General features: G+C 47.3%; 9 protein-coding genes across 9 annotated transcripts; 4 read left to right on the plus strand and 5 right to left on the minus strand.

The window, feature by feature from the left end:
- Window positions 1-528: 528 nt before the first annotated feature.
- Window positions 529-3,251, minus strand: F5B22DRAFT_647166 (OPT family small oligopeptide transporter; the record flags this gene model as incomplete). Its single annotated transcript, XM_047978829.1, has 5 exons — window positions 529-597; window positions 650-1,118; window positions 1,189-1,920; window positions 1,980-2,718; window positions 2,846-3,251. The coding sequence occupies 5 exons, from the start codon at window positions 3,249-3,251 to the stop codon at window positions 529-531; spliced, it is 2,415 nt and encodes an 804-aa protein (XP_047830278.1).
- An 875-nt stretch (window positions 3,252-4,126) lies between these two features.
- F5B22DRAFT_211034 (uncharacterized protein) lies at window positions 4,127-8,179 on the plus strand. Its single transcript, XM_047969680.1, has 11 exons — window positions 4,127-4,896; window positions 5,056-5,063; window positions 5,128-5,548; window positions 5,612-5,893; window positions 5,944-6,092; window positions 6,154-6,200; window positions 6,262-6,313; window positions 6,368-6,490; window positions 6,701-6,926; window positions 6,990-7,749; window positions 7,843-8,179. Exons 1-11 carry the CDS (start codon window positions 4,431-4,433, stop codon window positions 8,024-8,026), a joined length of 2,718 nt encoding a protein of 905 aa, XP_047830279.1. The 5' UTR covers window positions 4,127-4,430; the 3' UTR covers window positions 8,027-8,179.
- A 412-nt stretch (window positions 8,180-8,591) lies between these two features.
- Window positions 8,592-10,355, plus strand: F5B22DRAFT_609226 (zinc carboxypeptidase). The gene is made up of 2 exons (XM_047975128.1): window positions 8,592-9,101; window positions 9,250-10,355. Exons 1-2 carry the CDS (start codon window positions 8,728-8,730, stop codon window positions 10,169-10,171), a joined length of 1,296 nt encoding a protein of 431 aa, XP_047830280.1. The 5' UTR covers window positions 8,592-8,727; the 3' UTR covers window positions 10,172-10,355.
- A 2,512-nt stretch (window positions 10,356-12,867) lies between these two features.
- F5B22DRAFT_211247 (uncharacterized protein) lies at window positions 12,868-14,053 on the minus strand. Its single transcript, XM_047969682.1, has 3 exons — window positions 13,996-14,053; window positions 13,301-13,921; window positions 12,868-13,236 (listed from the first exon to the last, which is right to left on the minus strand). Exons 2-3 carry the CDS (start codon window positions 13,566-13,568, stop codon window positions 13,094-13,096), a joined length of 411 nt encoding a protein of 136 aa, XP_047830281.1. The 5' UTR covers window positions 13,569-13,921; window positions 13,996-14,053; the 3' UTR covers window positions 12,868-13,093.
- A 412-nt stretch (window positions 14,054-14,465) lies between these two features.
- F5B22DRAFT_647169 (amino acid permease/ SLC12A domain-containing protein) lies at window positions 14,466-16,315 on the minus strand (the record flags this gene model as incomplete). Its single annotated transcript, XM_047978830.1, has 3 exons — window positions 14,466-15,902; window positions 16,033-16,083; window positions 16,151-16,315. 3 exons carry the CDS (start codon window positions 16,313-16,315, stop codon window positions 14,466-14,468), a joined length of 1,653 nt encoding a protein of 550 aa, XP_047830282.1.
- Window positions 16,316-16,793: 478 nt separating this feature from the next.
- F5B22DRAFT_211232 (ubiquinone biosynthesis O-methyltransferase) lies at window positions 16,794-18,495 on the minus strand. Its single transcript, XM_047969681.1, has one exon. It carries the CDS (start codon window positions 18,195-18,197, stop codon window positions 17,154-17,156), a length of 1,044 nt encoding a protein of 347 aa, XP_047830283.1. The 5' UTR covers window positions 18,198-18,495; the 3' UTR covers window positions 16,794-17,153.
- A 12-nt stretch (window positions 18,496-18,507) lies between these two features.
- F5B22DRAFT_609241 (DHBP synthase RibB-like alpha/beta domain-containing protein) lies at window positions 18,508-20,250 on the plus strand. The gene is made up of 2 exons (XM_047975129.1): window positions 18,508-19,099; window positions 19,184-20,250. Exons 1-2 carry the CDS (start codon window positions 19,036-19,038, stop codon window positions 19,816-19,818), a joined length of 699 nt encoding a protein of 232 aa, XP_047830284.1. The 5' UTR covers window positions 18,508-19,035; the 3' UTR covers window positions 19,819-20,250.
- A 1,003-nt stretch (window positions 20,251-21,253) lies between these two features.
- Window positions 21,254-22,443, plus strand: F5B22DRAFT_211288 (NAD(P)-binding protein). Its single transcript, XM_047969684.1, has 3 exons — window positions 21,254-21,663; window positions 21,790-21,843; window positions 21,911-22,443. The coding sequence occupies exons 1-3, from the start codon at window positions 21,432-21,434 to the stop codon at window positions 22,330-22,332; spliced, it is 708 nt and encodes a 235-aa protein (XP_047830285.1). The 5' UTR covers window positions 21,254-21,431; the 3' UTR covers window positions 22,333-22,443.
- On the minus strand, window positions 22,121-24,453 carry F5B22DRAFT_211278 (kinase-like domain-containing protein). Its single transcript, XM_047969683.1, has one exon. The coding sequence runs from the start codon at window positions 23,932-23,934 to the stop codon at window positions 22,555-22,557; it is 1,380 nt and encodes a 459-aa protein (XP_047830286.1). The 5' UTR covers window positions 23,935-24,453; the 3' UTR covers window positions 22,121-22,554.
- Window positions 24,454-24,492: the final 39 nt, after the last annotated feature.

Genomic DNA, 24,492 nt, shown 5'->3' on the forward strand with positions numbered 1-24,492 from the left:
ATTGCCCCCTCCACAGCTTCGGAGAGAACGAACGACGGCGACACCCGAATGATATTGACGATAAGACATTGGCATGACTTCACTTTGTAGCTATAGTGAGACTACGGTATCCTATAGCTAGACAGGAACAGGATAAGACAGCCTCATTGTTTGGAGGATAGCCTGCACTTCCTTAAACATGCTCCATGGCGATATCTCCTAACCTCAAAACATTCATAGCACAGGACTATTTCACTATCCACTTACGAATCATAATCTTCCGGATACTCGGTATTTTCAAAATAAGCAATAATCACAGTAGTAGGCCTTGTTCATAACTCTAATTCACCCAACAATCTGCGTGCGTGGTGTACAGGCGTCTACAATCCACCCTAAATACTTGCTACGGTTGTAATAGTTCTGATATTATCTATCTCCCACTTTTCTTTGGATCACCATATTCGCTGACAAGATTAGGGCTAGGTATTTAAGTTCTGACCAGGTTCTCTCCAGTCATCAGGGTTATTCTTCAATCCAATCAAGTTTGGGTTACCAAGTTGCTGGCCCAAATGTTCCTCCCTCCGGAACTGTCTTCAGTACGGCTGAATAAGAAGCATCCTAGACGAGCTGATCAGTATTCGAGCCTAGCGTTTTCTCATAAAATACGTACAAGAGTTTTGTAGATGTCGACGTTTCCCCACCACTGCGGAATTGTCACGTTTGGCAGTGTGATAGCGAAAAAGATAATGATCGTGGCGATAATGAGTCCCGCATCCAAACCGGCAGCAGTGATGTAATTATATTTACGCCACCAATTGTGGTAACGTTTTCGTATGAAGTAATTAAATACCAACCCGACAATTGCCCAACTAGAGAAAGATAGCGGTGTCGCTGGAGGCAACCACGCCATTGCCCCAAGCAATATTGGCGCGTTGAAATGGCGCGCGAAATCGATGCGCAGCTTGCGCACCAGTACCCAGAGAACGACTGGCAATGCGCCGCCAATCAGCCAGAACCAGTTGAAGTTGACGTAGAGCGAGCCTGGGCCGAACATTCTCTGAGGGCCGATGACGCCCCATACGATTGACGATGAGAAAAATGCCCGGCCGTTAGGACAGGTAAAATGAGAGGCTTGGGTGCTAGTGAAGCTCGTGTATTAGACTAGGTATGGCGAGTGACAGATATAAGTAAACAATGGGGCTTACTTACAGCGAGCAAGCTTCAGGTATATTCCCAAGCGTCCAATTCATAACCGCTATCTGCACGAACACAGCCCAGATAGTAGCAACGATTTGACACCAGAATGTAATCTTAGGTGGTACCTTCATATAATGTCCTAGCTTAAGGTCGCCACTATATACCTGAGCTTGACCAAGAGTAATTACGCTGAAAACTTTGAAGACCATGACGCCGATAGGCTTCCCGGGGATAATGAAACCCGCGATGAATGGGGAGACGACGTTGAGGGACAACAATATGTTGGAGATGGCTAGGATCATTCCTGTAGGGACCACAAAGATAAGAGCCAATAGAACAGAAATGAGAAAAGTCCACCAAGGAAGTTGGGTATCGTACCCAAGAGCAGTGCCGAGACCAAGAGCAACTGAGATCAATAACAGCGCAAGATACCACCAGTCAGGCGCATCTGCGTATTTTTTCATCAATTTCATATGGATATCAGGCTCTTGGTTACGCGCTGAGTTGAGTCGATACCAAATTTCCTTGCCATGGAATAGCCCCGCGTGGACAAGAGAGGCTGTCAAGGCTGCGAAGGAAAGCCCGTAGTTCAAAGCTAATGACGGTGACAGAAATAGGGGTGAATAGTGTTTGTACTTCTCTATGTCAAAGGTGAAGTTATCCCCAAGGATATTCTGAACTGTGTAGGCAGACTGAGTATTATCGTACGTCTGGCTTGTTACCATTGGTATATAGTCAGAATATCTGGGTTTCTGTTAGCATCCTTTTTTCTGTCTTCTTCACATGAAAGGGTGAGAGCTCACAGCACGCCAGAATAAGTTATACCTATCGTAGGAATGATCACGAGAAGGAACAGGCCAAGCAGCGTATTTACATGAGAATGAGTTGGTGCTAGCAGTGGATCCTCGAGGTATGCCGTAACGTACGTCCAGTCGAACGTGATCGGTATGAGTGAAAGGCCAGTATAGCCGCCAAAAAGCTGATTCAACACCACATTATTCGGCCTGATCCAAGTAACGAAGGCGAATACGGAAAGTCCCTGCCAGATCACACCCGGTATCCAGTAATAGACAAACATCCCCATCACAACGTAAAAAAAGTATCGGTATTGGCTGATCTTCCATCCATTCGAGTCGACATCGTCGTTCTTATTCTTATCGTGTAATGCATTGAAGAGAGTCGTCTTGGAAAATTGATTGGGCCACATCATAGCTGATGGCCATATCAAGAAACGCCGAAACATCCCAGCTATTGAAATACCTATAAGCTGCGAACTGAGCGTGAATATCAAGGCAAATCCCCAACCGAAGTTCACATCGTAAAATGGCTTGCCCTGGAGTGCCAGCAAGGCATCAGTGCTGTACGCATAGCCAATCGAAACGTGCGCCATCATTGTGATGACCACATGCTCTTTAACAGTGAATGGCCCCGTGTTAAGTGTCCACTTGATACCAAATGTATTGAACACCCTCATCGGCATGGTAGCAGCCCAAAGACGTCCCACCGGATATGACAACAAGAGGACGACAATAGAAGGGAAATCTATGCGAGTTTAGGCGTCAGGAATCACACTTGCGGTAACGGGTCTTGCCCTTTAAATGAAGTTCTGGGAGAAGAGGAGCTTGGATAATTCAAGGCGAAGGGGGGCTCAGCCTTGTAGAATGCGTACTGATGGCTGGACTTCTCATAGAGAGGAACATGTTCGAGCCACTCGCAAGAGTGACGAAGAACATGCCAATGACCCAAGCCCGTATTGTATTGGCAGCCTCCCCACCGTCAAAGTTGCGAACAGCGACGCGAACTTCTTCATAAGGCGAGTCTTCTGTGAGGAGTATATCGGCCTCCACCATCTCTTTCGCATCACCGTCCTTGACCGCATAGTCGATGGCATCGAGCTTGCCCTTCGGGAGATTGGGATCCCACTGGTGTGCCCGCTTGATCTTTTCCAGATCAGCTGCTACTTCTCTGACATCTATTGTCCCTTGTTGCTCCCTCGCCGAATTCGGTTGGCTGTCTTCCGCCGAGCTTAAGCTCGCATCTTGCTCAAACCTTACTCCCTTGAATTGAAGCCTCATATTGTCGAGAGTTAGAGGCAACTGATGTCTAGCGAATCCATTGTTCCTCGTCTATGGTAGGTGTGTAGGAGAGTTGTTATCTTATAGCCCAAAAGAACCGCGATCTACCCCAGCATGGATAGACCTGGCCAGTTCTTAAAAGTCTCAAGACGGGATGGGGTTCGCTGATAGCAATCCCGAAATCTGCTCCATCCTATTCGGTCCTCTTATCAATAACACCCACCTTCCAAGTCCGAGCAAGCATTCTTCCTCAAGGTACTTGGGTATGGTATCTCGGGTATGAATACAAAATGCGGGGTTCTTCGCTCTAAACTCAGAAGAGCCGATAGGTACTATTCATAAATGATAAGCCTCCCTAACTACCTACTCATTATGTGTAAGTTGTTTTCAATCTTTGTCGACTCGGCGACTCAGCGATATGCGTACCTAGTCATCGACCCCTGGAAACCATATTCATACATACCTACATATGATGGAGATAAGCGCCAGGGCGACCAATGAGACAATCGAGCCTCGCGCTGTCGTCGTTGACCCCGTTATCGGTATACAGCTTTTATGGGAAACAGCCAGTTGAGAGCGCTGTATGTCTTCTTAAATCGGTCCTGGCTAAGGCCTCTCTAATCTGGAAATCGTGGCGTTCCGCCCTCAAGATATTGGCATGATGCTGGTAACGTACTAACACTACCGTACCTACCTACCTACCTACCTAGGTACTATAGTGGCTGCGTTAGTGGGCTTTACAGTGCCTGCTTAAGTAGGTAAAGGTACACGTCAGCTACCTAAATATCTACCTAATTTACCTACCTAGAGGTACTTACTACTGTGTGACCACCTTCTATGGCGATATTTGTGCTATTACAAGCTGACTCTGTCAGCCTAGGAAGTAGGTACAGAAAGAAAACGAAGTAAAAAACCAATGAACAATGATAAGAGACGACACGAGGTCGTTCTACGCGTGATCCCAACTAAACCGACCGAATTGGGAGCTGAGTGCTGTTTTAGGAAATCACCATGACGAACATATGTCGGTTTCAGTTAAGTTCTTTGTTGCTTTGTTGCGAGCCCAAGCGAAACCAACACCGCACCGAATAGAGAACCCACTACTACGAACTCTTTTCTTCTGATTCTTGTGCCGCCTGATTCGCGGGATACGACTTTCACGGAAAGTGCATTGCCACCATGGCCGGGGTTCCTGACCTCAATTCTTTCGAAGTACGGCTGAGAGTGTCCAACGAAGTCTATAGGAGATACCGGATAGATGGCGATGATAATACAAGTCTAAATCCAAGAAGCCCATCGTATAGGCAATTGTACGATAAGTATGTTGTACAAAGCCCTCGTCCACTGCCAAATCCTAATACTTTGCGCTTCTTCGATAACAAGAGGTGGAACCCAGAGGATTACACGGTTGGCAGTGATACGAATGGCTCTCAAACTAGTGCCGCTCGACGAAAGGACGAGCTCATCGCCTACTTTGGGGAGCAGCGCTGTGTTTTCCAGAGGATCCTGGGTGTGGGAGGCAATGGCTTGGCTGCCCATTATAAAGACCGTGGACCTTCCAATACTGATGACCCGGGACGAGACTTTGTTGTTAAGATTGCTCTCAAAGGTTGGCAATCTGGTCAGCTCGACCACGAGAGAGAAAGTAAGAGACAACCAGACTGTCGAGCCTCCTTCTCTTATTCTGGCATTCTTCATTTTGTGCACATAGCTCTTCGAGCTGAAACCCTACCTATGAGATCCTTTCGCTTCAATTAACACAAAGTGCGCTCCAGATCAAGAGTGCTGACAGTGATAACCACAGTGTTAAGGGTAAGCCGCGTGGCTAGTGAAACTCCACAACCTCTATTTCGCTAACAAGCCTCAAAACGACTAGAAAGTTAAGGGCTCTGCGCATTGTATTCAGGCTATTGACCCTCAAGACATCGGAAAGCTTCCGCACCGACCATACTTCATGAGATATGAAGACTATGATTCAAGTGCAGATGAAGAATCAAGCGGAAATGATAGTTCGAACTTCAGAGAAGTCCGACGAAGGCATCGAATACTGAAGCGGAAGTCCCGTAACGCTCTATACTGGAGGAGGAAAAAAAAGAGAAAGCAAGCTCGAGAAAGAGAGATAGAAAAGATGCTTGCAGAGGAGTATATATCAGGCGAAAGAAAAGAGTACATTATCATGGAATATATGCACAACGGCAGTCTCGCAAATTTGATAGATAACCTCATCGAAGCCAAACCGAATGACATAAAGTTAGCGAGGGTACCAAATCGAGTCCTTTGGGGGTTTTGGCTTTGTCGTAAGTATTAGTACCACGAAACCAACGAGCATCAAATCAGTCAACATTCTCACAAAGATATAGTGGTTAGGGCTTGTGTAGCGATGGAATATCCTCCACGGAAATTCCATCCTCTGAGAAAAGAGCCTCTGGAAGCTAAAGCAAGGGCTTCTGGCATGTTCCGTGAGTTAAGGAGACTAGGAATCCTAGCCGACCGAAATAAGCAGGCCGATATAGAGGCCGAACGTGAAGCACTTGGGGGGGATTTGGTTGAAAACATCCCTAATCCGTCAGGAGATCCATCCCGTGACTGGATAAGGGAAAGAAGACAGAATCTAGTACACCGAGATCTTGACCCACAAAACAGTTTGTCTGTCCATCTAAGACTCCATAACACATGCTGACTGTTGAAAAAGTCTTCATCAGCGGATTTGAGCTGGATGCGCCGGCTTTGAAATATTGGCAAGATACACAGAAAAATCCGGCTGCTAGAGCATATCTACAACACACGGGGAAACGGCCGGATCGTCTCAAACAAGAGCATGAACTCATACCGAGGCTAAAAGTAGGGTTTGACAATGCTCTCGTAGTTAACAGAGACGAAAACTGACGTTATGGAACCCTAGCTGGCAGACTTCGGACTCGCAAAATGCATTAAGCGAGAAAAGACAAAGTAAGTGTCAAAACGAAATGGAGTGATCATTTTGGCCATCAAGCTTAATTATTTCCGATAGTATGTATTATTTACACAACCGAATTGCAAATAAGGCCGGGGAAGTCCCTCCCGTAAGTTCCCTTCGGTGCTCACCTACCAATAAGATATTTAACCAGAAGTTCTAGGAGATATTCGGAATGGAATGGGAGAAAGTTCCTGTAGAAGAGGGCCCAGACGGAGATTACCTCGCTAATTCAAGAACCTGCGGATATTTAAGTAATAAAACTAACATTTGGAGCATCGGTCTGGTATGTATACAATCAATAGACTTTCCCTTGGCAATTGATACTACGTACGCGAGTAAATTCAGGCACTCGACGCAACTTTCCATGGTGGGCAAGATTATGTTCCCGAGCGCATTAGACTCTAAATAATCAGCTCTATCCTTGGATATTCCTATCATTTCCAGTTGCAGTTTTACCAAAAGACCGCCTGGTAATACTAACATGTTATTATAGTCAATGTGGGAGCTGATTGTCAAATATCAAGGACCCCTTCCGCCAACACCTCAACCGCCACAAAACCTACCTCATATTCTACAAGGACAAATAGATTACGACGCTATACTTCAAGACCCAAAATATGCCGACTTCAAAATTTCTTATTGTGCTCTGTTGCTAAATCCAGATGTACATGATTATGATTGGGTTGACAAAGCTCTAAGAGAGACAGTCTTCAAATGCAGTAAGTAAAACTTGGAGAGAAAGTAGAATATAGTAAATACTATTAGCTAACAGCTCTTACAAGTGTACCATAAACCCGACGATAGACCAACTTTGGAAGAGCTGCTGAAAGAGGCAGAGGAGAAAGTTCAAGAAGAATTTCCGGAAGAGACTGATGAATTTATCAGGAAGTGGATAGATCACTGGCTCCATTCCCCTCCCCCTCCACCGCCAGAACCATCAGATACGCCGAATTCATCAGATTCATCAGAACCACCGGGGTCTTCACCAAATCCGCCAAACCCGCCAAGTAGTTCTTCACCGTCAGAGAGTTCTTCGCCTTCCCAAGGTTCGCCATCTCTGGGGAACCCACCGTTTTCATCACAGTTACCACCTGTGCCTTCCCCAGGAAAATTCTCGCCAGTGAAGCTGTCCGTCGCGAGCAAGTCGGCACTCCAAGCATCACAGATTATAAGCAAGGCAGCGCCCAGCAGTGGGAGTAACCCAATTGCTCTAGGAATGCAGGGCGTGTTCAGCAGCACCTTCCCAAATGGCTGCATTCGGATACCTAATGTGGGAGCAGATGATTCACTACGATGCGGCTTATATGCGATCGCAGATAGTTTACGACACCAACTAGGCCTAAACCCAACAATCAATGGCGTCTCGTATAACTTGAATAGCCTTCCGACACCAGATGATCTACTTATGATATACAGACAGATCAGAGCTACGGGGGATCTTGACCCATTTTTCTCTGAGGAAGAGCTTTCGGAGACTGGTAATTTCAGTGTGGATCTCCTCAGCTTGATACTAAGTGAATGGGGTAAGACAGTGGATATAGAGTAAGTCATGCTATATTTTTGAGGAACCTGTTTTACAAAAATTGCCACGTGGTGCAACGCTTGAAGAAGTTACTGACTAAGTGGTTCATATAGACTATCGCTTGGGTATCACTTAAGGGGAGTTGGTTACTTTCCTACAATGAGCCCTTACAACAACCCTAGAATGATCTGGATTTATAATGATAATGCCCAGGCCATCTTCGGCGAATATACAGCTTCAGGACTCAAAATATACAATCATTATGAAGGGATAAAGGGGAAAGATCTACCCTGGTAGAGATCTAAACAAATAAGACAACCCATGCTACAGGATATTAGGATAGAGTTTGAGTTTAAAGGGCATCTGGGGAGTAATTGGTAGCAACTTGAGAATAGTCCAAATTCCGTAGATAAACATACGCATTGATTAGTTAGCTGCGCTTTCGGTGCCTGATCTATCTCGCAACTCTTCATGAATGGTATCAAGGTTCGAGAACATGCAAGATTGACAATACAATATGAGCGAAAAACTCGAATACGAACCTGTCCTCAAGGAAAGGCAGTATTTATGCTCAACGCTTTTTACGTTCTTACCGAGTTTTTATGATGTCGGTGCATTTCCGCGAACGGGATTGAAGCCCTCGAGACGGGTTAATATAAGCTCAGCATAATACCGGGATACGCATATTCTTATTGCTTTGTACAATGGCAATATGCTGATATCGCGTATGCTGGTCTAGTACTATTGCGGGTTATCTCACGCCAAGCTTCTAGGCGAACGGAACTCGACCTGCCTGAAGGGGATGGTGCAACGTTCATAACCGCCCAGGGCCAAATCTAGTTGCCCAATTAAGCTCAGCCGACGCCGAAGCAACATCGGTGACAGGGTTATTTGCTAGAGAAACGCAGTATACATAGAAGAGCTCGCGGCAATTTCTCATCTGCTCGATTTCTTCCTTCTTCTGCTTCTAGTACTCTCTCTGCTGTCAAGCATTGATAATGAAGTTATTACAGGCGAGCAACCTCTTGCTGCTGACTGGCCTTGCCAGCTCGTGCTTGCTTCCCGAGGAGCGTGCTGGTGGCTCGGTTCACAGACTGAACCGTCGCCAGGGTAACAGCGGGAAAGCGGTCGGCACAGGTGACCGCTTCAGTAATGGAAACTCATTCCCACGCGGCATTGGTAGTGGAAATGCCACGGATATGAGCACTATCCTCAACATCAATGAAGTCTCGACAGGATTGCAGGGTTTAGTAAAGGAGTACGGCATTGAGCTCTTTAGTAGCCCATACAAAACCTATGAAGGCCGGACAATCACAGGGGCGAAGATAGGTGGTTCAGGTACCTACCATGTCTACCTGAACGGCGCCATCCAGTAAGTAGTTTCAGGTTCTTCTTATTTTCACCCTGTCTCTTGAGATTAGGGGCTTCTCAAGGCAAGCCCAGACGCTAGAAAGTTCCATGACCCCTTAAGCGCTCTGGATTGGCAATCAAGAAGCGCGAACTGACTGAAAACACCCTAGTGCCCGTGAGCGTGGCTCGCATGATAGTATCCTGTACTTTATCTCGGACCTGTTGTATGCTCAGAAGCACAAAACGGGTCTAACGTACGGCAAGAAAACATATACCAATGCCGACGTGGTCAAGGCTCTGAGCGCAGGCATCGTTGTTACGCCCCTGATCAATCCAGATGGCGTCAATTATGATCAGCAGACGAACAGCTGCTGGCGCAAGAACCGCAACCGCAAGAGTGCCTCCAGCAGTGCTGCCACTGTTGGCATCGACCTAAACCGCAACTTTGACTTCGCTTGGGATCTGAGCAAGTGGGCTCCTAGTGTTGCCAGCAGCGTGGCTTCCTCTAGTCCCTCATCCGAAGTATTTCACGGCACCGCTGCCTTCTCGGAGCCTGAGACCCAGAGCATGAAGTATGTTTTGGACACTTACCCCAAAGTGAGATGGTTCATCGACCTTCACTCGTACGCTGGCGATGTTCTTTACAGCTGGGGAAGTGATACCGACCAGAGCGCGGACCCATATAAGAACTTTCTTAATTCAACCTATAACAGCATCCGCGGCATCACGTCAGATTCGACGACCACCAGGTACGGCGAGTATATCTCGACGGGGGATTTGAACAACGTCAAGACTGCAGGCACGCGCTTTGGGAACGCCATGTCCACCTCAACGGGCAGGACATACACAGTCATGCAATCCGCGTACTTGTACCCTACCTCTGGCGCTAGTGACGACTATGCATTCTCCCGTCACATCGCTGACCCTACGAAGAACAAGGTGTATGCTTACACCGTGGAGTTTGGCTTTGGAAACAACCAAGCTTCGTGCCCCTTCTATCCCACGGCAGCTCAGTACACGAGCAACCTTCAAGAAACCAATGCAGGCTTTATGGAATTCTTATTAGCAGCGATCGACATTGGTCTAGAGTAAGACCTCCCAACAACAGAAACTAGACAACTATGATGATTGTTAGAATTAAATAAGATGCCAAAGTCTACCTGCTGTGTGCCTATGTCTCGATGGTCTGGGTGTAACTTTTTGCTCGGTGAAATACCTTTTTTGTTCTTTCGCGTCTAAATATTCGATATTAAAGCGTATATAAGATATCATCTCCTTAGGTCTCATCTCAAAGGCTTAATACGTTAGCTCGCAGTTTCACAAGCTCGGTACTCGCTTAAAAACCAATAGTAAGGTCAATGCGCGATGCATTAGGTAATCAGTAATAGGAATAGCAAAGGGTTAAAGGTCTAATATAAAGATTCAGTCTGATTAGCAGAATAAGTAATATAAGTTTCTTCTTAGACTGAAGGGCTCGTTTCTATTAATGTAATGAAGAGGTTCTCCCAGCTCTTAAGATAATTAGAGAGATCGTCCACACCGGAGTAATAGTAGTGATAGAATGTTTTATAGGCCCACGTGTGCATTCGATAAATAGACGCTGTAGTCATTTAACATTGTGACGAAGCCTGGCGATTTCTAAGATTAAACAGTCTGTATATAATCACATAAATCTTTGAAAATCTGCTAAATATTCTTATTCGGTCGATTATCCCTTGGTTAGCAACTATTTTCCCATTTTCAAAATGGTCTAAAAAACTGTAGACATAAACGGTGTAAGGGCCAACGAAAACAGGGTTGTGTGCCTCGTCTATCTCACACTCAGACCCTAGTTTCAAGCCGAATCTCCTCTGGCAAGATTCACGTGGATGGAATCTTGTTGAGCTAATTGTAAACGCTCTATCACTAATGATTTATGTATTGATGGCTTTGAACCTCAAGATTTTCAGCACTACATTTTGGTTAGAATTTTGTTATTATTCGTTATACCATGAACCAGATGGTCCTGCTACAAAATTGTATAATGATGGACAGGGCTTTGAAGACTTTTCTGTCCGACTATCCCTTTAAATACCATGAACGCTCCAATATATTGCTGACCCAGTCTTATCACGTGCTATGTCTCTTGCAGTCCCTATTAGTGGATCATATAACAAGGGCAGATGAACTGGGCTAGGAACTGAGGATTCTGATTACAATGATCAGCGCTGCACACAGTCAAAACAAGTCAAGCAATTTGTCTTTATCTTGTTTTCTCTGATTTGAGCCCATTTTTGGCCTTATTTGACCTACTTGGCTAGAATCTGTATTTGGCTTGACTGTAACTGGTCACCAAGTAATCCAAATAAACCGAAGTAGCCTTATAGGTCGTTATTAGCCCGCACGGAGTAGTTTGGAAAGTACGGAAACAGCTTACCCTTATAGCTAATCACGGTGCCAGCTACCCAAACGTCCCAGGCGCCTTACGCGTTGACGCCCCCTTACGCAACACGTACTACACTTAAGGTGGTAGGTTAGGTAGGTTAGGTCAGGTCAAGGGTCAGGTTAGGGGTCAGGTCAGGTTAGGTTGTGTTACACGTGTAACCTCTGTACCGGTTGAAGAATGCAGTTCGCCTTACACTTCGGCCGTACGAAGGACTATTGCAGGCTGTTCATAACCTTCCAAAACATGCAGGCAATATTGGGCTATATTGGAAAGTAAGGTTATATAGACTTCGCTTCTTAAAATAGACCTTAGAGACCTAGGCGGTTTAGGCTGGTAGATCATTTATATATAAAGTTATCTCAAGCTACCAACAGCTAAGAAGGAGTTAGTTGGTTAAGGACTAATGCAGCCCTAGTTGATCATTGTAATCAGAATCCTCAGTTCCAAGCCCAGTTCAACTGCCCTTGTTATAGGTTGGTAGGTTAGGTTAGGTCAGTCACCTATATACAACCTTCCAACCTTCGAAGCCTTCAACAACAACTTTCTAATGCCTAAACCCTGTAAAAAAAAAACAGAAAAATCAAAAGATTACTTGCAATTAATTGCAATTAAAGGAGTCAAGTACAAAAATCTGTTTTGGTTTGTGAAATAATTTAAAAGGTCTTATCTTGTTTTAACTGATCAAGTTATTTAGCAATCAAATAAAATAATACTTGGTCGGTGGGCGGCGCTAACAATAATGAACTAGGGCTGCATTAATCCTTAACCAACCAACTCCTTCTCGGCTATTGGTAGCTTAAGGAGATTCTATATATAAATGATCTGCCAGCCCAAACCGCCTGGGTCTCTAAGGTTTGTTTCAAGAAGCGAAGTCTGTATAACCTTACTTTCCAATATTGCCCAATATTGCCTGCATGTCTTAGAAGGTCATGAACAGCCTGCAATGGTCCTTCGTACGGCCGAAGCGTAAGGCGAACTGCATTCTTCAACCGGTACAGAGGTTACACGTGTAACAGATCAGCATAACTGATACTTAAATCCCTCTTAAGACGACACTAAAACTGATGTATTAATTCGTACCCGTGATTATATGTTTAAGTGAGATACAAGTACAAGAAATTCTGATTGGACATTTAAAGTCTTGGCAGGATTGGAGCGTTCGTGGTATTCAAAGGGATAGTCTTCGAGTAGCAAGAAGAACGCGACGGGTTTCACAAATCTGCAAGACAACAAAGATACTCTTCCTGTTTATAGGTTCAGCTTTGCCCGCAATAAGTTTAGAAGGACCCTTGCGCAACAATAGAAGTCATTGCCTTACCGTATGCTGGGTTCCTGGCACTGGGCAATCCCTTGTAGAAGACTAGGCACGGCGGCGGTTACGAACACCTGTGTGAAATAGGTAGTAAACGCGCTCCCCTTAGTTTACTCTGATGTCAGTATCAAAACCTTGTCCCCATTCGAGCACAAGGCCTATTACAGATAGCGTGATAATAGTACAAATTCCATTGCTTGACTTGTATAATGTTCTATCTTTTTGTACAGCATCACTGCTTATGATCCAGTTCTCCTAGACATCCCATAGATGACTTTTAAGCTTCCAGGTGGAAAGATCGTGGGCTTGAACCTCCGTATTCCCAAGATGCCGAAAAGCCGTAAAACCAATCTCCACCAGTGCGACCGTCTATTTTTTCGATCACCCACGTGTAGCTACCATCGGTGAACTTGACAGCATCTAGCCAGAAATTATGCGGTTAGGGAAACCTCGAGACCACAAAGACAACAAGATAAGAACTAACCGTCAAGAAGAATGGTCTGCGACTTGTAGTCGTAAATTGGCGAGCCGAGCGGACCGCCACTGGGCGATACAAGAATCGGTTCAGCTAGGAATGACGACACCTCTAGGCGGAAAGAGTCGGTTCTCGTCTCCGGGAGCCATTCCAATGTAAACTCGGACCCAACCTTGTAGTAACTATCAACCGGGATGTTGTTGGTGAAGGTCAAGGCCTGCGCGGCACCAGCAAGAAGGGCTGGCAGTGCCAGGAATTTCATGATAGACTTTGCCATGATGCTTTCTTCAAAGATATGATTGTCAAAGATGAGTGAGAAGCTGGATAAGGCACTGAAGTATTATGGCTAGAGAGGAAAAGTCTGTAATTTAAATACTTTGCTCTAATGTAGCCGCTTCCTGTGACACCACTTGACCCAAAAATAACATAACTTCGCCAACACCAGGAGTAGTGTTCAGCCTTAGATGCGGGAACCATCCGCACCCCGCGTGCGCTAGACGGCACTTGCGTTCCACTAAGTCTGTGTAGCGTTGTTCTTAATAGGAAGGTTGACTGCTGGTTACTGTTGCTACTTTATAGGTAGAGCGAGTTTTTATAGCTCGATCATGCAAGGTAACATACTCAATTATTCTGAAACCGTAGTTAAGCGCTTTAGTCTGACTATTTATAGGAAGAGTCATATAAGAATGGCTGCTTTTACCTACCTATGGATTACTTGGCGCGGCAGCCAAGTCTTCTCCTGATGACTGAGAGAGCATCGCTAACGCCCCTTGTCTCTTTCAAGAAGGCCTTTCGCCAGTCTTTGCTAAAGTTTGACGTGCATTATGATCGAACACGAGGACCCTCTAGCCCTATACATCTTAGATTTCCTCACGGGACCGGCATAAGAACGGCCGAAGTGGGCGTAAGCATGTGTTAGTAGTAACTACGCGCAGTACCGGTTTGACTAGCCCATACTCAATGATCAGATCGAAAGAATCTCATGGGCAGGGCTATGGAGGCAGGTAATGGCAACTCGTGATGAGCTGATAAAAGTCTTATAGAGGCAATCGACAACAGTAAGAAAGGGGAAAGGAGTACTGGCGAAGTGATTTGAAGTATTAGAGGATGCATCACTGTGTCTGCAGGGAAGGTGTCATTTCACTTGAATATTAGGTCATCATAAATCCCTAGACTAACCGGTCAATAATCTCTTGATGACGATGTACCACGGCAACCTCATTTTCTTGCTAGCACCCCCACCATCTGAATTAGTCAGGCCGGTACCCAAATGTTCTCGCCTTCCTGTCACAAGATCAACCTCAGCCAAGGAAACAATCTTAGTTTTCTTAAAGATTTTCCAGGAAAGGTATAGCAAAGTGAAGATAACAAGCACGATATAATCGAAGACAAAATCCACAGCTGCGAATCCTGCAATGAAGACTGAATATCCCGAGATAAAAACGAGAAAGATATTCAGGAGCACCACAAACCAGGTGCCATAGGGATGAAACACAGCTTTGTAAGGTAAATCGTCGACGCTGTACCCTTGGAGAGCCCATGCTTTACGGATCCGCAAGTGCGTGATTCCGATGAATGCCCACGCTACAAATGTTGCGGCCCCTGAAATGCTGATAAGATAGCCGAAGACTTTACCAGGACTCGACGCGACATTTAGCAGAGCAAGAAGTCCGAGAGTGTTAGAAAACACGATAGCCCTGACCGGAACGCCGTTTTTGCTCGTGTGTGCGAAAAACCGTGGCGCACGTCCCTGCTGTGCAAGAGCAACTAGACTTCTCGAGGCAATATAGATAGCGCTGTTCACAGAGCTGAACTGCGCTGTAATCATCACAACATTAAGCAGATTTCCTGCGCCGCCCCATCCCGCATTCACCAATGCTATAGTCCAAGGAGATAGTGCTGCTTTGCTGGTTGCGGTGAGAAGGTCTGAGTTGTTATAGGGAACTATGATGCCAGCAAAGAATACCAAGCCGATGAAGATGATGAGAATCCGCCAAAAGGTTTGTCGAATAGCGCTTGGGAGATCCCGCTTTGGGTCTTTGCTCTCAGCCGCGGTCATGGCTAGCATTTCTGTTCCCGAGTAGTAAACGGCTGCAAGAACAAAGGTTTTGCCGAATCCATTGATCCCATGGGCAATGACACCCGGGTCTCTCCAGTATCTGAAGCCAATGTACTCTCCTCCTATAGCCCCAGTGTTGACCAAAATAGCGACTAGGAATCCGCCGAGGACAGTAAACAGCTTCCACGCCGCCAGCCAGAACTCCATCTCGCCGTAGAAAACAATCCCGAGTAGGGAGGTGGCCTGGAACAAAGCCCAGAAGATCAAAATCCACCCATAAGACGGAACGGGCGTCGCCCAGAATCCTAGGACCAGGGAGATGTTATTATAGTCGTTAGCAATGTTCGTCACCCATTGATACCAGTAGTTCCAACCGAGGCTGAAGCCGAATGCTGGGTCAATGAAGCGGCCGGCTAGTTCAATGAAAGCGCCCTGCACGGGAAACAGCGTGGACATCTCGCCTAGGCTCTGCATCACGAAGAAGACGTCCACGCCGATAATGATGAAGCTGATCAAGGCGCCGACGGGGCCACTATATGCAATAGCAGAGCCCTACATGAATTTTGGTGTCAGTAATTCTCCCCTCCTATGATAGTTGCAGCAGTTATGCGTGTATAAGGCGAGCATGTGGGAGTGAAGAAACGTTATGACAACAAATAATACAAGACTTAGGCTTCCGTACTGTTCCATACCATATCGAGGCACCAACAATACCGCCGAAGGCGATCATTTGCTATGGTTGCAGTTCAGGTCAGTCCAATGATCGTTGATCGAGAATCATAAAGTAATTAAACCCGCACCAGATGCCGGCTCTTCAGCCCACGCTGTAGTCCATCGTCAATAACATTGCCGTTGTCGGCAAGTGTCATTTCATGCGACCCCTCGCTTGCAGTCGCAACATCGTCAACTTTTAGAGAGCCTGCCGACCGCTTCTCTGTGTCGATTCCATCGGAAGATGGCCTCATAATTTCCATTGAATAACTCCAGTTGGGCCGCGCGGTTGTAGTCAAGCACATAGAATGTCTATGCATGCCTATCTGGGGGTCGTGGACTATCTTATATGATCGCCCACCCGTATCTCGCCCATGCAACAATACCCCACTCACCGCTTATCTGGACTGCGGGTTGAATGCATTGATCGTCAGAGGTACCCTGAATGGAGAAGTTCGCTCTATGGCGCCATATCTTTGGAACGTGAGGCCACACCGAGATTTGCTCCAGATTGTTTACTGCCCATATGGTTATCAGGGTTGGGAATATTTGGCGGATTACCGATCCAGACATACCTCGCCCTTAAACATGTCACCCTTATAAATCCTTTGAAATGGAACGAGAATACAGAGCAGATCAAGAAGGTTGGGCGAGCGGTGGCCTATAGAACAAGCCTAAATTGACCAATACTCCTAATGGTATCAGTAATTGTATTCTCCCGTGCACGCTTCATGATATGACCTGAAACCGATAGATGCTAGATGGGCCTGGGGCGAATAAGATATCATTCAAACATGGCCTCCTTCGGGTTCTGTGGCCAGTTGATATGTCGATAGCCCGGGATATGAAATGGAGGAGCACGCATCCTTAATAGCGAGGGATCTCTCACATTGGTCTATGGCGTGTCCACGAGTACGAAGTAGCATGCTGGTGGCAATGTTTCGAAATGGATGATTTCGGGGGTATATTCAAGATTTAGAAGCTGGTATACAACGCTACCTCACACAACCATCATAGAGTATGTATGGTACATTTCGACGCGCGTAGTAACTCGTCAAAGGTCAAGTTAAGTGACATCACGATAAGTGATGCCTATTCCGGGAGTCTTCTGACAGCAAAGAAGTAATTCCCGATCTTCTCGCTTCCACTGACCTCCTTCCATCCAACTCCCGGTATATAAATCACGCCCATTATCCTCGGTTCGGCCCAACCAGTTCTACTTTGGAGGAAATGGTGGCGTAGCTCATCTTCGTTAATGTACTTGTTCCAATCGTGCGTACCTCGCGGAACGATGCGTAGCAAGTCCTCGGCAATCACATTTGTCGTTAGCCAACTTGTCCAAGTCCGGGCGATCGTGCTAAGCACAAGCCAGCCGCCCGGACGCACAAACGGCGCAACACGGTCCAAGAATGCCGCTGGGTTCGCAACATGCTCCACCACCTCGAAGACAGAAACTATATCGTATCCATCTTGCTGTGGGTTTGCGGGCTGAGGGAGAGCCTCGATTGACGTGTTTTGGTACTGCAGCTTGGAAGCAAGAGCGGGGTCGCGCCGTGCATGCGCCTTTGCGATGTTAAGAACCTCTGGGCTCGGATCAATCGCAGTTACGGATGACGTCGAGGCGAGCCGCGCTGCGGACTCGGCAAAAATACCGCCACCGCATCCAATGTCGAGATATCGTAGCCCCGTTGATGGATAAGAGTCGGAGGGGGCATCAGGAACAGAGGCTCGGCATTGGCGTATAAAATCATGACGTAAAGGGTTCATAAGATGCAGTATGCGAGAGGGACCCTGGGGATCCCACCACGACGAGGCGAGCGCATTGAAATGAGCGACCTCGTCAGGTGAAACGGTCGTGAAAGCTGGGTCGGCCGGGCTCGAACCAGACGTTTCGGCCACGTGGAATTTGGACGTCGATGTAAAGGAACGGAGGATCGGTATCCTAGTAAATGATGATGCGGGTGTTATTGGTGTAAGACGAGGAGGCCTTGTGCTGCTGGATGAGTGATTGTCTGTTGCGACGCAGGGCCGTATTGACGTGAATCGCCTCGATATTCGTTTGCTTGGTCTAAGCAAATATCCTTGCCGGGCAACGCGACGCACCGTTCGGAGGTGGTGTCTTGGATGTGCCTCCATGTCTATTGTTGCTGTCCCTCCCTCGGTGAGCCCGGAGTAAACTCGAGAAAAATGCTACTACACTGGATATCGAAGCCGAATTGCCCGATAAACCGCCTCTTGGCCCAAAAGTACCGGCACCCTGTCAAAGTGCGCGCTAGGATACAGGTTCATGGGCGTGCGCTAGAATTGTTCTAGAACACCACCTGATACTCAGTCTACCGTACTAGCTAACGAACCTACTACCTACTACCTAGGTACCGTCTACTATGTACATAGCCTAAGTAAGCTTTACGTTGAATCAGGTGGTAATACCGATCCCCGAGGGCCGAGGAGCTCTCCGCTTGGTCACAAAGCTCTGATACATATGGCGGCTCTGGTGTTTGTCAGCGGCCAGTCACGCATGCAGCAGCTTTGAGCGCTAATGCGCTCAGAGTCGCTGTAGCTTACGCTATTGTGACGCATCTCCCCTCTGGGCCGTGGGGCAAACAGCCCCGCGGACGACTCGGTGAAGGTACTGACTAGGACCCTTTTCCCAGTCAGCATCCGACGGATTCGCATTTTCGCATCTTACCTTTTACCTTGCTCGTTTGTTTTGAACACATTGCAAGAATCGCCAAAATACAATAAACCTTTTATTGAGATTACAGCCGTAAAATATAATAGTCGCTACGCCCCAGTTCTCCATATACCTCCCTCACAGCTTATCCTCCACTGCCTCTAGCCTTCCTACGCGACCTCCAGTAGTGCGAGCGGCATCCCAACTCTCTAGACTTTCCTCTTGCTAGATGAAAAAGGCATTGAAGGCCAATTGAAGAAGGATATCATAAATTTTTTGACTCGAGATAAAACTATAGATATGCCTTCCGCATCAATTGATCACAACAAGTTCGACAGCATACCGGACACAGTCGCTGCTTTCCGTACGTTTCTTTGTGTACACATGTCTTGCGCTGCCGCTGTTCTCTTCCTCGCCCGCCAATGCTAACAACGATCATTCCGTGTAGGCAATGGCGAATTTATCGTAGTCATGGATGATCCTGGCCGAGAAAATGAAGGCGACCTCATCATTGCCGCCCAAGACTGCACCGCTGAGAAGATGGCCTTCATGGTCCGGTACTCGTCGGGCTACGTCTGCGCACCCATTCCACCCGAACGTACTGAATACCTCGAGCTGCCACAGATGGTCCCCAATAGTCAGGATCCTCGCGGTACTGCCTACACGATCTCGATTGACGCCGCCGACCCATCCGTCACCACCGGTATCGGCCCCTATGACCGCGCCTTGGCCGTCAGACGCTTGGCTGATCCGACTGCGACGGCCGCAAGCTTCCGCCGCCCTGGACACATTCTACCGCTTCGCGCGGTTTCAGGGGGCGTTAGGGCACGGAGGGGCCATACTGAAGCCGCCATTGACTTCTGTCGCTTAGCCGGCAAGGCCGAGGCCGCTGCTATAGGTGAGATCGTCGACGACGGCGAAGAAGTTGCTGGACAGGCAATACGGCGAGACCCGGGCATGATGAGGGGTGAGGGTTGCATTGCATTCGCAAGAAAGTGGAATCTAAAAGTCTGCACCATCGAGGATCTCGTTATTTACCTCGAGAAGACGGAGGGAAAACTCGGTGCAAACGGAACGTCATAAATATTGGCGTGTATTAGACGGCAAACTCAACAGCAAAATAGGGGTATGGGCTTGTTTTCAAGTGACTATTATTAACCTATAAATTAGAGAAGCAAGCAGCCATCTTGCGATCGGACATATTCTGTATAAACGGCGTCGGCATATGTATAAAAAGGATACTAGAGTCCACACTCCAATATATCTCATACGACTTTTCTGTCTGTTTTCAGCTCACTTACTGCAGGTAGTCTATATTTCTAGGTAAAGATGAGCACTACTGTGTTAACATACGAGCTGCACGTTTATCGTTTGCGAGTCTTGTTGGAGTCGTCTCGGTTTTTCTGGTCACCAAAATGCATTTACGGATCCTCATGGTGAACCACACTGTTGACAGCAACCTTTCCGCACTGGGGCATAGCTATGAATTAACCTCTGACTCGTGGGTGCAATGGATGATGTATTGTGCATCTCACCCAGCTTTGCCATTAAAAGCGGAGTTCTTGATTTTCTCGAGATGGTGCATAATCCACTTCAGATTGGCATTTTTAATAACGTATTCGAACAGGCTCTGAACCGATTTGAGTTGCTTCAACAGACTCCGTTCCTTGATCGAGAAATCGCTCAATCATTGCCGGCGAGGTTACCCATTTGTACTGTGATCGAGTCTGATAAGATGAGTTGCTACTCCCAGGGAGCCGTGGGCTATGCTGATACGCCGATGCGTTGATATTTCATCTTTTCTGAAAACATCTATACTATATTCTCTACTTCAGCCGCGACGTGTATGGCAGAAGATCTTTCAAGTGGCATATTCACAAATGAATTTTCTTGTTCATTGAACTCTCTACTACCATTAATCTGCACACTATCTCTTGGGTCTCATATGATATCTAGGCCGTTCGATGAGTAAGATCATCAGCTCCGCCGCCCAGTTTCTGCGGCTACCAACCCTAGACATTCTCATTCACGCAAAATCAGAATTGCAGATGCTCTCTTATCCAAGACAGGTGGAGTTAATGAATCGGCCATGAGTAACGGTCCAAGTTTTACAGTATTGTAATCTATTCTTAGTACCATATTAAGCTTGATTCATAGATGTCAAAACATCTAGTGGAGTGCCATGAAATCTCAGCACAAAGACCTATCCATACAGTTCCATCCAACCCTCCTAATGAAGCCAGATCGAGGTATTCGTGTAAAAAGAAACACACAAAAATCAGCTCCCAGAAAAATGTCCGTTACTTCTCTTTAATTACCTATGTACAGTATGTAACCTGATCTCGGAATTCCTGGAAACGTCAGAGCATTGGCGCGCTCCCAAAGAAAGTATGCCGGAAGCTGGGCAGAATCCGGGGTTAGCAAGGGCATTAGTAATAGGCTAATAGTAGAGCTAATTCACATGCAAATGTTGCCTGCCTGCATTGCGACAAAGGCAGTATATTATACAACAGCTCTTTCTCTCAAACCTCCCCGCTACCATTGCGATCCGGCTTTGCTCTACGTCCATAGGCTGTAAATTTGCCCGTTGGCCCGCTCTCCCATCACTTGCGACCGCTTCACACACGACCCTTCTTTTCCAGCAGAGTCATTCGACGTACAACGCTAGGTACCATACCGTTGAAAGACAGCACACAATGACGTCCAACGCCTGCGTCATCGGCTGTACTGGTCTCGTCGGCCATCAAATCCTCAAAACCCTCCTTAACATCGACGCATGCGAGACCGTGTCTACCATTTCCCGCCGTGCCCCCAAGACTGAATCGTCCCCGAAACTCGACGCCGCTATTGAAACCGACACCGCGAAGTGGGCGTCTAGATTCGCAGCGCTTTCTCCAATCCCGCAGACAGTGTATTCGGCGCTGGGCAGTACGAGTCCCCAACCCTTTCATATACCTCCTTCGCAGAAGCTTCTGCTGCTCCCGTGTCTCTTATGAGCATCCAAAATACACATTCCTGTTGTGATAAGAAGTTCTGACACCTAGACTCTTATAGCGACGAGGGCTCAGGCGGGTGGAATACAGAACCAGTGGAAAATCGACCATGACCGTAAGCATCCATTCGATTGGTAGCCGCAAGAAATAACATCACAAGTACTTATGCATCACCCTCACAGTGAATGTCGAGCTGGCAAAGGCAGCCCATGCCGCCGGAACCCAGACGTTCGTATTCGTGTCGTCCGCGGGAACACGTGGGCTACTGAGCAACGTAGCTCCCTACTCTAAGATGAAGATCGGGGTGGAGGACACGATCAAGTCACTCGGCTTCAAGCAGGCCATCATCCTCCGCCCAGGTTTTCTCATGGGCGAGCGAGACGTCACTCATACTGGTGGCCCTCTTCTCGAAACAGTGTTCCGCGGTATGAAGAGATATCTAGGCCAAGGTGCGCAGGATACATTCGCGCAGGAGGACGAGGTTGTCGCGCGCGCTGCTGTCAAGGCTGCGATCCTGGCCTCCGAAGGCAAGGCCCCGAGTGATTACTGGGTTCTTGAGCAACGTGATATCGTCAGATTAGGGCGGGATGAGTGGAAAGCTTAAGTTGTATTTAATTCATTGTCGTTTTACTTACTGTTAGGCGTCGTGGCGATGGGATGGCACACGTGATTTTGAAACACCTTTCCGATTTATACCCAGAATGTACGAATCTTCCGCCCTGTCTAGGCAGAACCAAACATGGAATCAATGAAAAGTTTGCTGTCTTCCGCTTGTGGCTCATTTGCAGCACTAATGTGGCCGTCTTTCGCCGTGACACGATTATATCTAATTTGGGGACAATAAGCCCGTTTCTTGGTCTATAAGGTTCTGTTGTTCATACAACCAAGATTTCCAGCCTTCGTCTTTCAGTATCGACCGGACACGAGCCTCGAGCCACTCTGTATTTCCCCAGAATCCCCATGAGGCTTGGAATCTCAGCCAATCAACAAGCGCAGTTTCCCAATGCCGCACGAAAGTGTCCCAATCATATGTCTTGCCGCTTCCATCAAGCAGGTTAGTGCGATATCGCTCTAGCAAACGCCTCTCGCCCTCTCTCATGGGCAGCTCGACAGATCCATCATCCTCTATTAGCATGTGTATTGGCACTGAGCATGTGAATAACTTAGCCAAGTCACACACACCCAACCCAAAGCCTACATATTGAAAATCATAGAATGCGACTTCGGTGCCAGACTGTGTGGTAAACAGGTTCTCGGACTTCACGTCACCATGGATGAGGCTTTCATGGTCACGTCCACGCGGCGTCAAGACAGCAGCCACCATTTCCGCGATAGAGTGCCCTGAAAGCTCAAGAGGCTCGCAAAGCGCTGACGACCATTCAGACGACAAGTCAGCAGCAAGAGTGGCGTATTCACTCCGCCTTGTGGCAAGATATGTATAGCCCCCGTTTAGCCATATCAAGCTACCAGGAGGCTCGCCTCGACGTCTCCTCTCTGCTTCCTCGAGAGGTGGCAGAAACAGCTCCTGCAAGGGTAAGCGTAATTGCATTCCCCGCGACCTTTTGTGAAATTCAGATAGCCATTTCAACGCGGCATACACCTGTGTTTCATTAAGTACAGCCCGCTTCTCCCCGGCCACCGGATATTTGGATCGCAAATCCGTCATGAGAATGGCAGCGAGGCCCTCGGGAGTGTCCGAACCAGGCTTTCCCTGTGTAGCAGAAATAGAGCGTGCCATGGGCAGATCGGTCCCCAGTCGTAGCGCAACAGAGCCGTAGAAATTTTGCTCGGCCTCATAGCTCATGATCTTGCGTAAGTGACCCTCGTCTTCCGCTCCAGAGGGTGGAGAAATGAGCTTGAGGATAAGCGCATACGTCTCCTTGCCGGTACTGTCCACCTGGCCGATATCTCCGTACTGTTCGCGCATGAGACTAGCTGCACTTGCTGTTTTGGCACGCGCCGTCACTTCACAGACGTGGCCGTACCCTGCCCATAGTGACTGGACCTTTTTGAGGGCTGTGAGCTCTAAGGAGTGCCATGAGAGCATAGTAGCGGCCACCTGCTCCTCCAGGTTGCTGGGGGGGAGAACAGGGGCTTCGGCCATCGCTTCTCGGCGTAGCTCTAAGGTCCACCAAATTACCACCGATATTAAAAGAATGAGAAGAGAGAGGGCCCTCCACCTAATGTCAGAAATATATGAAAACATGTGTATTCATTATGACTTCTGAGTCGCTCCTTAAGTATTGACCGCAACTGCCAATTTTAATCTTGGCTCTCATAAAGCAGCACAGCGAGCCACGGACAGCTGCAACCGGCTGTCAAGGTGGGAAGTCAATGGCTCAGCTACCCAGGTAAGGCGACAGCATCGAGCATGATCATGTCTGCACCTAACAGCTCCTATTATTGTGTTCGCTCTATCAGGATTGCCCACGGGTATATCTAGACCACCTGTTGATTAGAAAATCACATTACTAGAAACTTCCATAATCAATCAGGCACTGCAATGAACTAGCACACACCCTTGACTTGCTACCCGATACCTGTCTCTATCATTACCTAGGTACTAGTAAGTATCTTGTGGTGGGAACAGCCTTGGATCCTGAACCAATGACTGCCGGTCTTCAATGGTTTGCCCCCATAATTGAGGCATTGTAGGGTACCTCGTCATTTTGATCCGCTATGTACCGACATTCAAACATGTATTCGCCGCCTCACTTATCTTGGTCTGTCTAAGTTATCTCTTATGTAGTGCAACACACCAGCA

This window comes from Xylaria bambusicola (genome assembly GCF_022495145.1).
Source record: "Xylaria bambusicola strain CBS 139988 unplaced genomic scaffold F5B22scaffold_24, whole genome shotgun sequence".
In the NCBI taxonomy this organism is placed as follows: Eukaryota; Fungi; Ascomycota; class Sordariomycetes; order Xylariales; family Xylariaceae; genus Xylaria; species Xylaria bambusicola.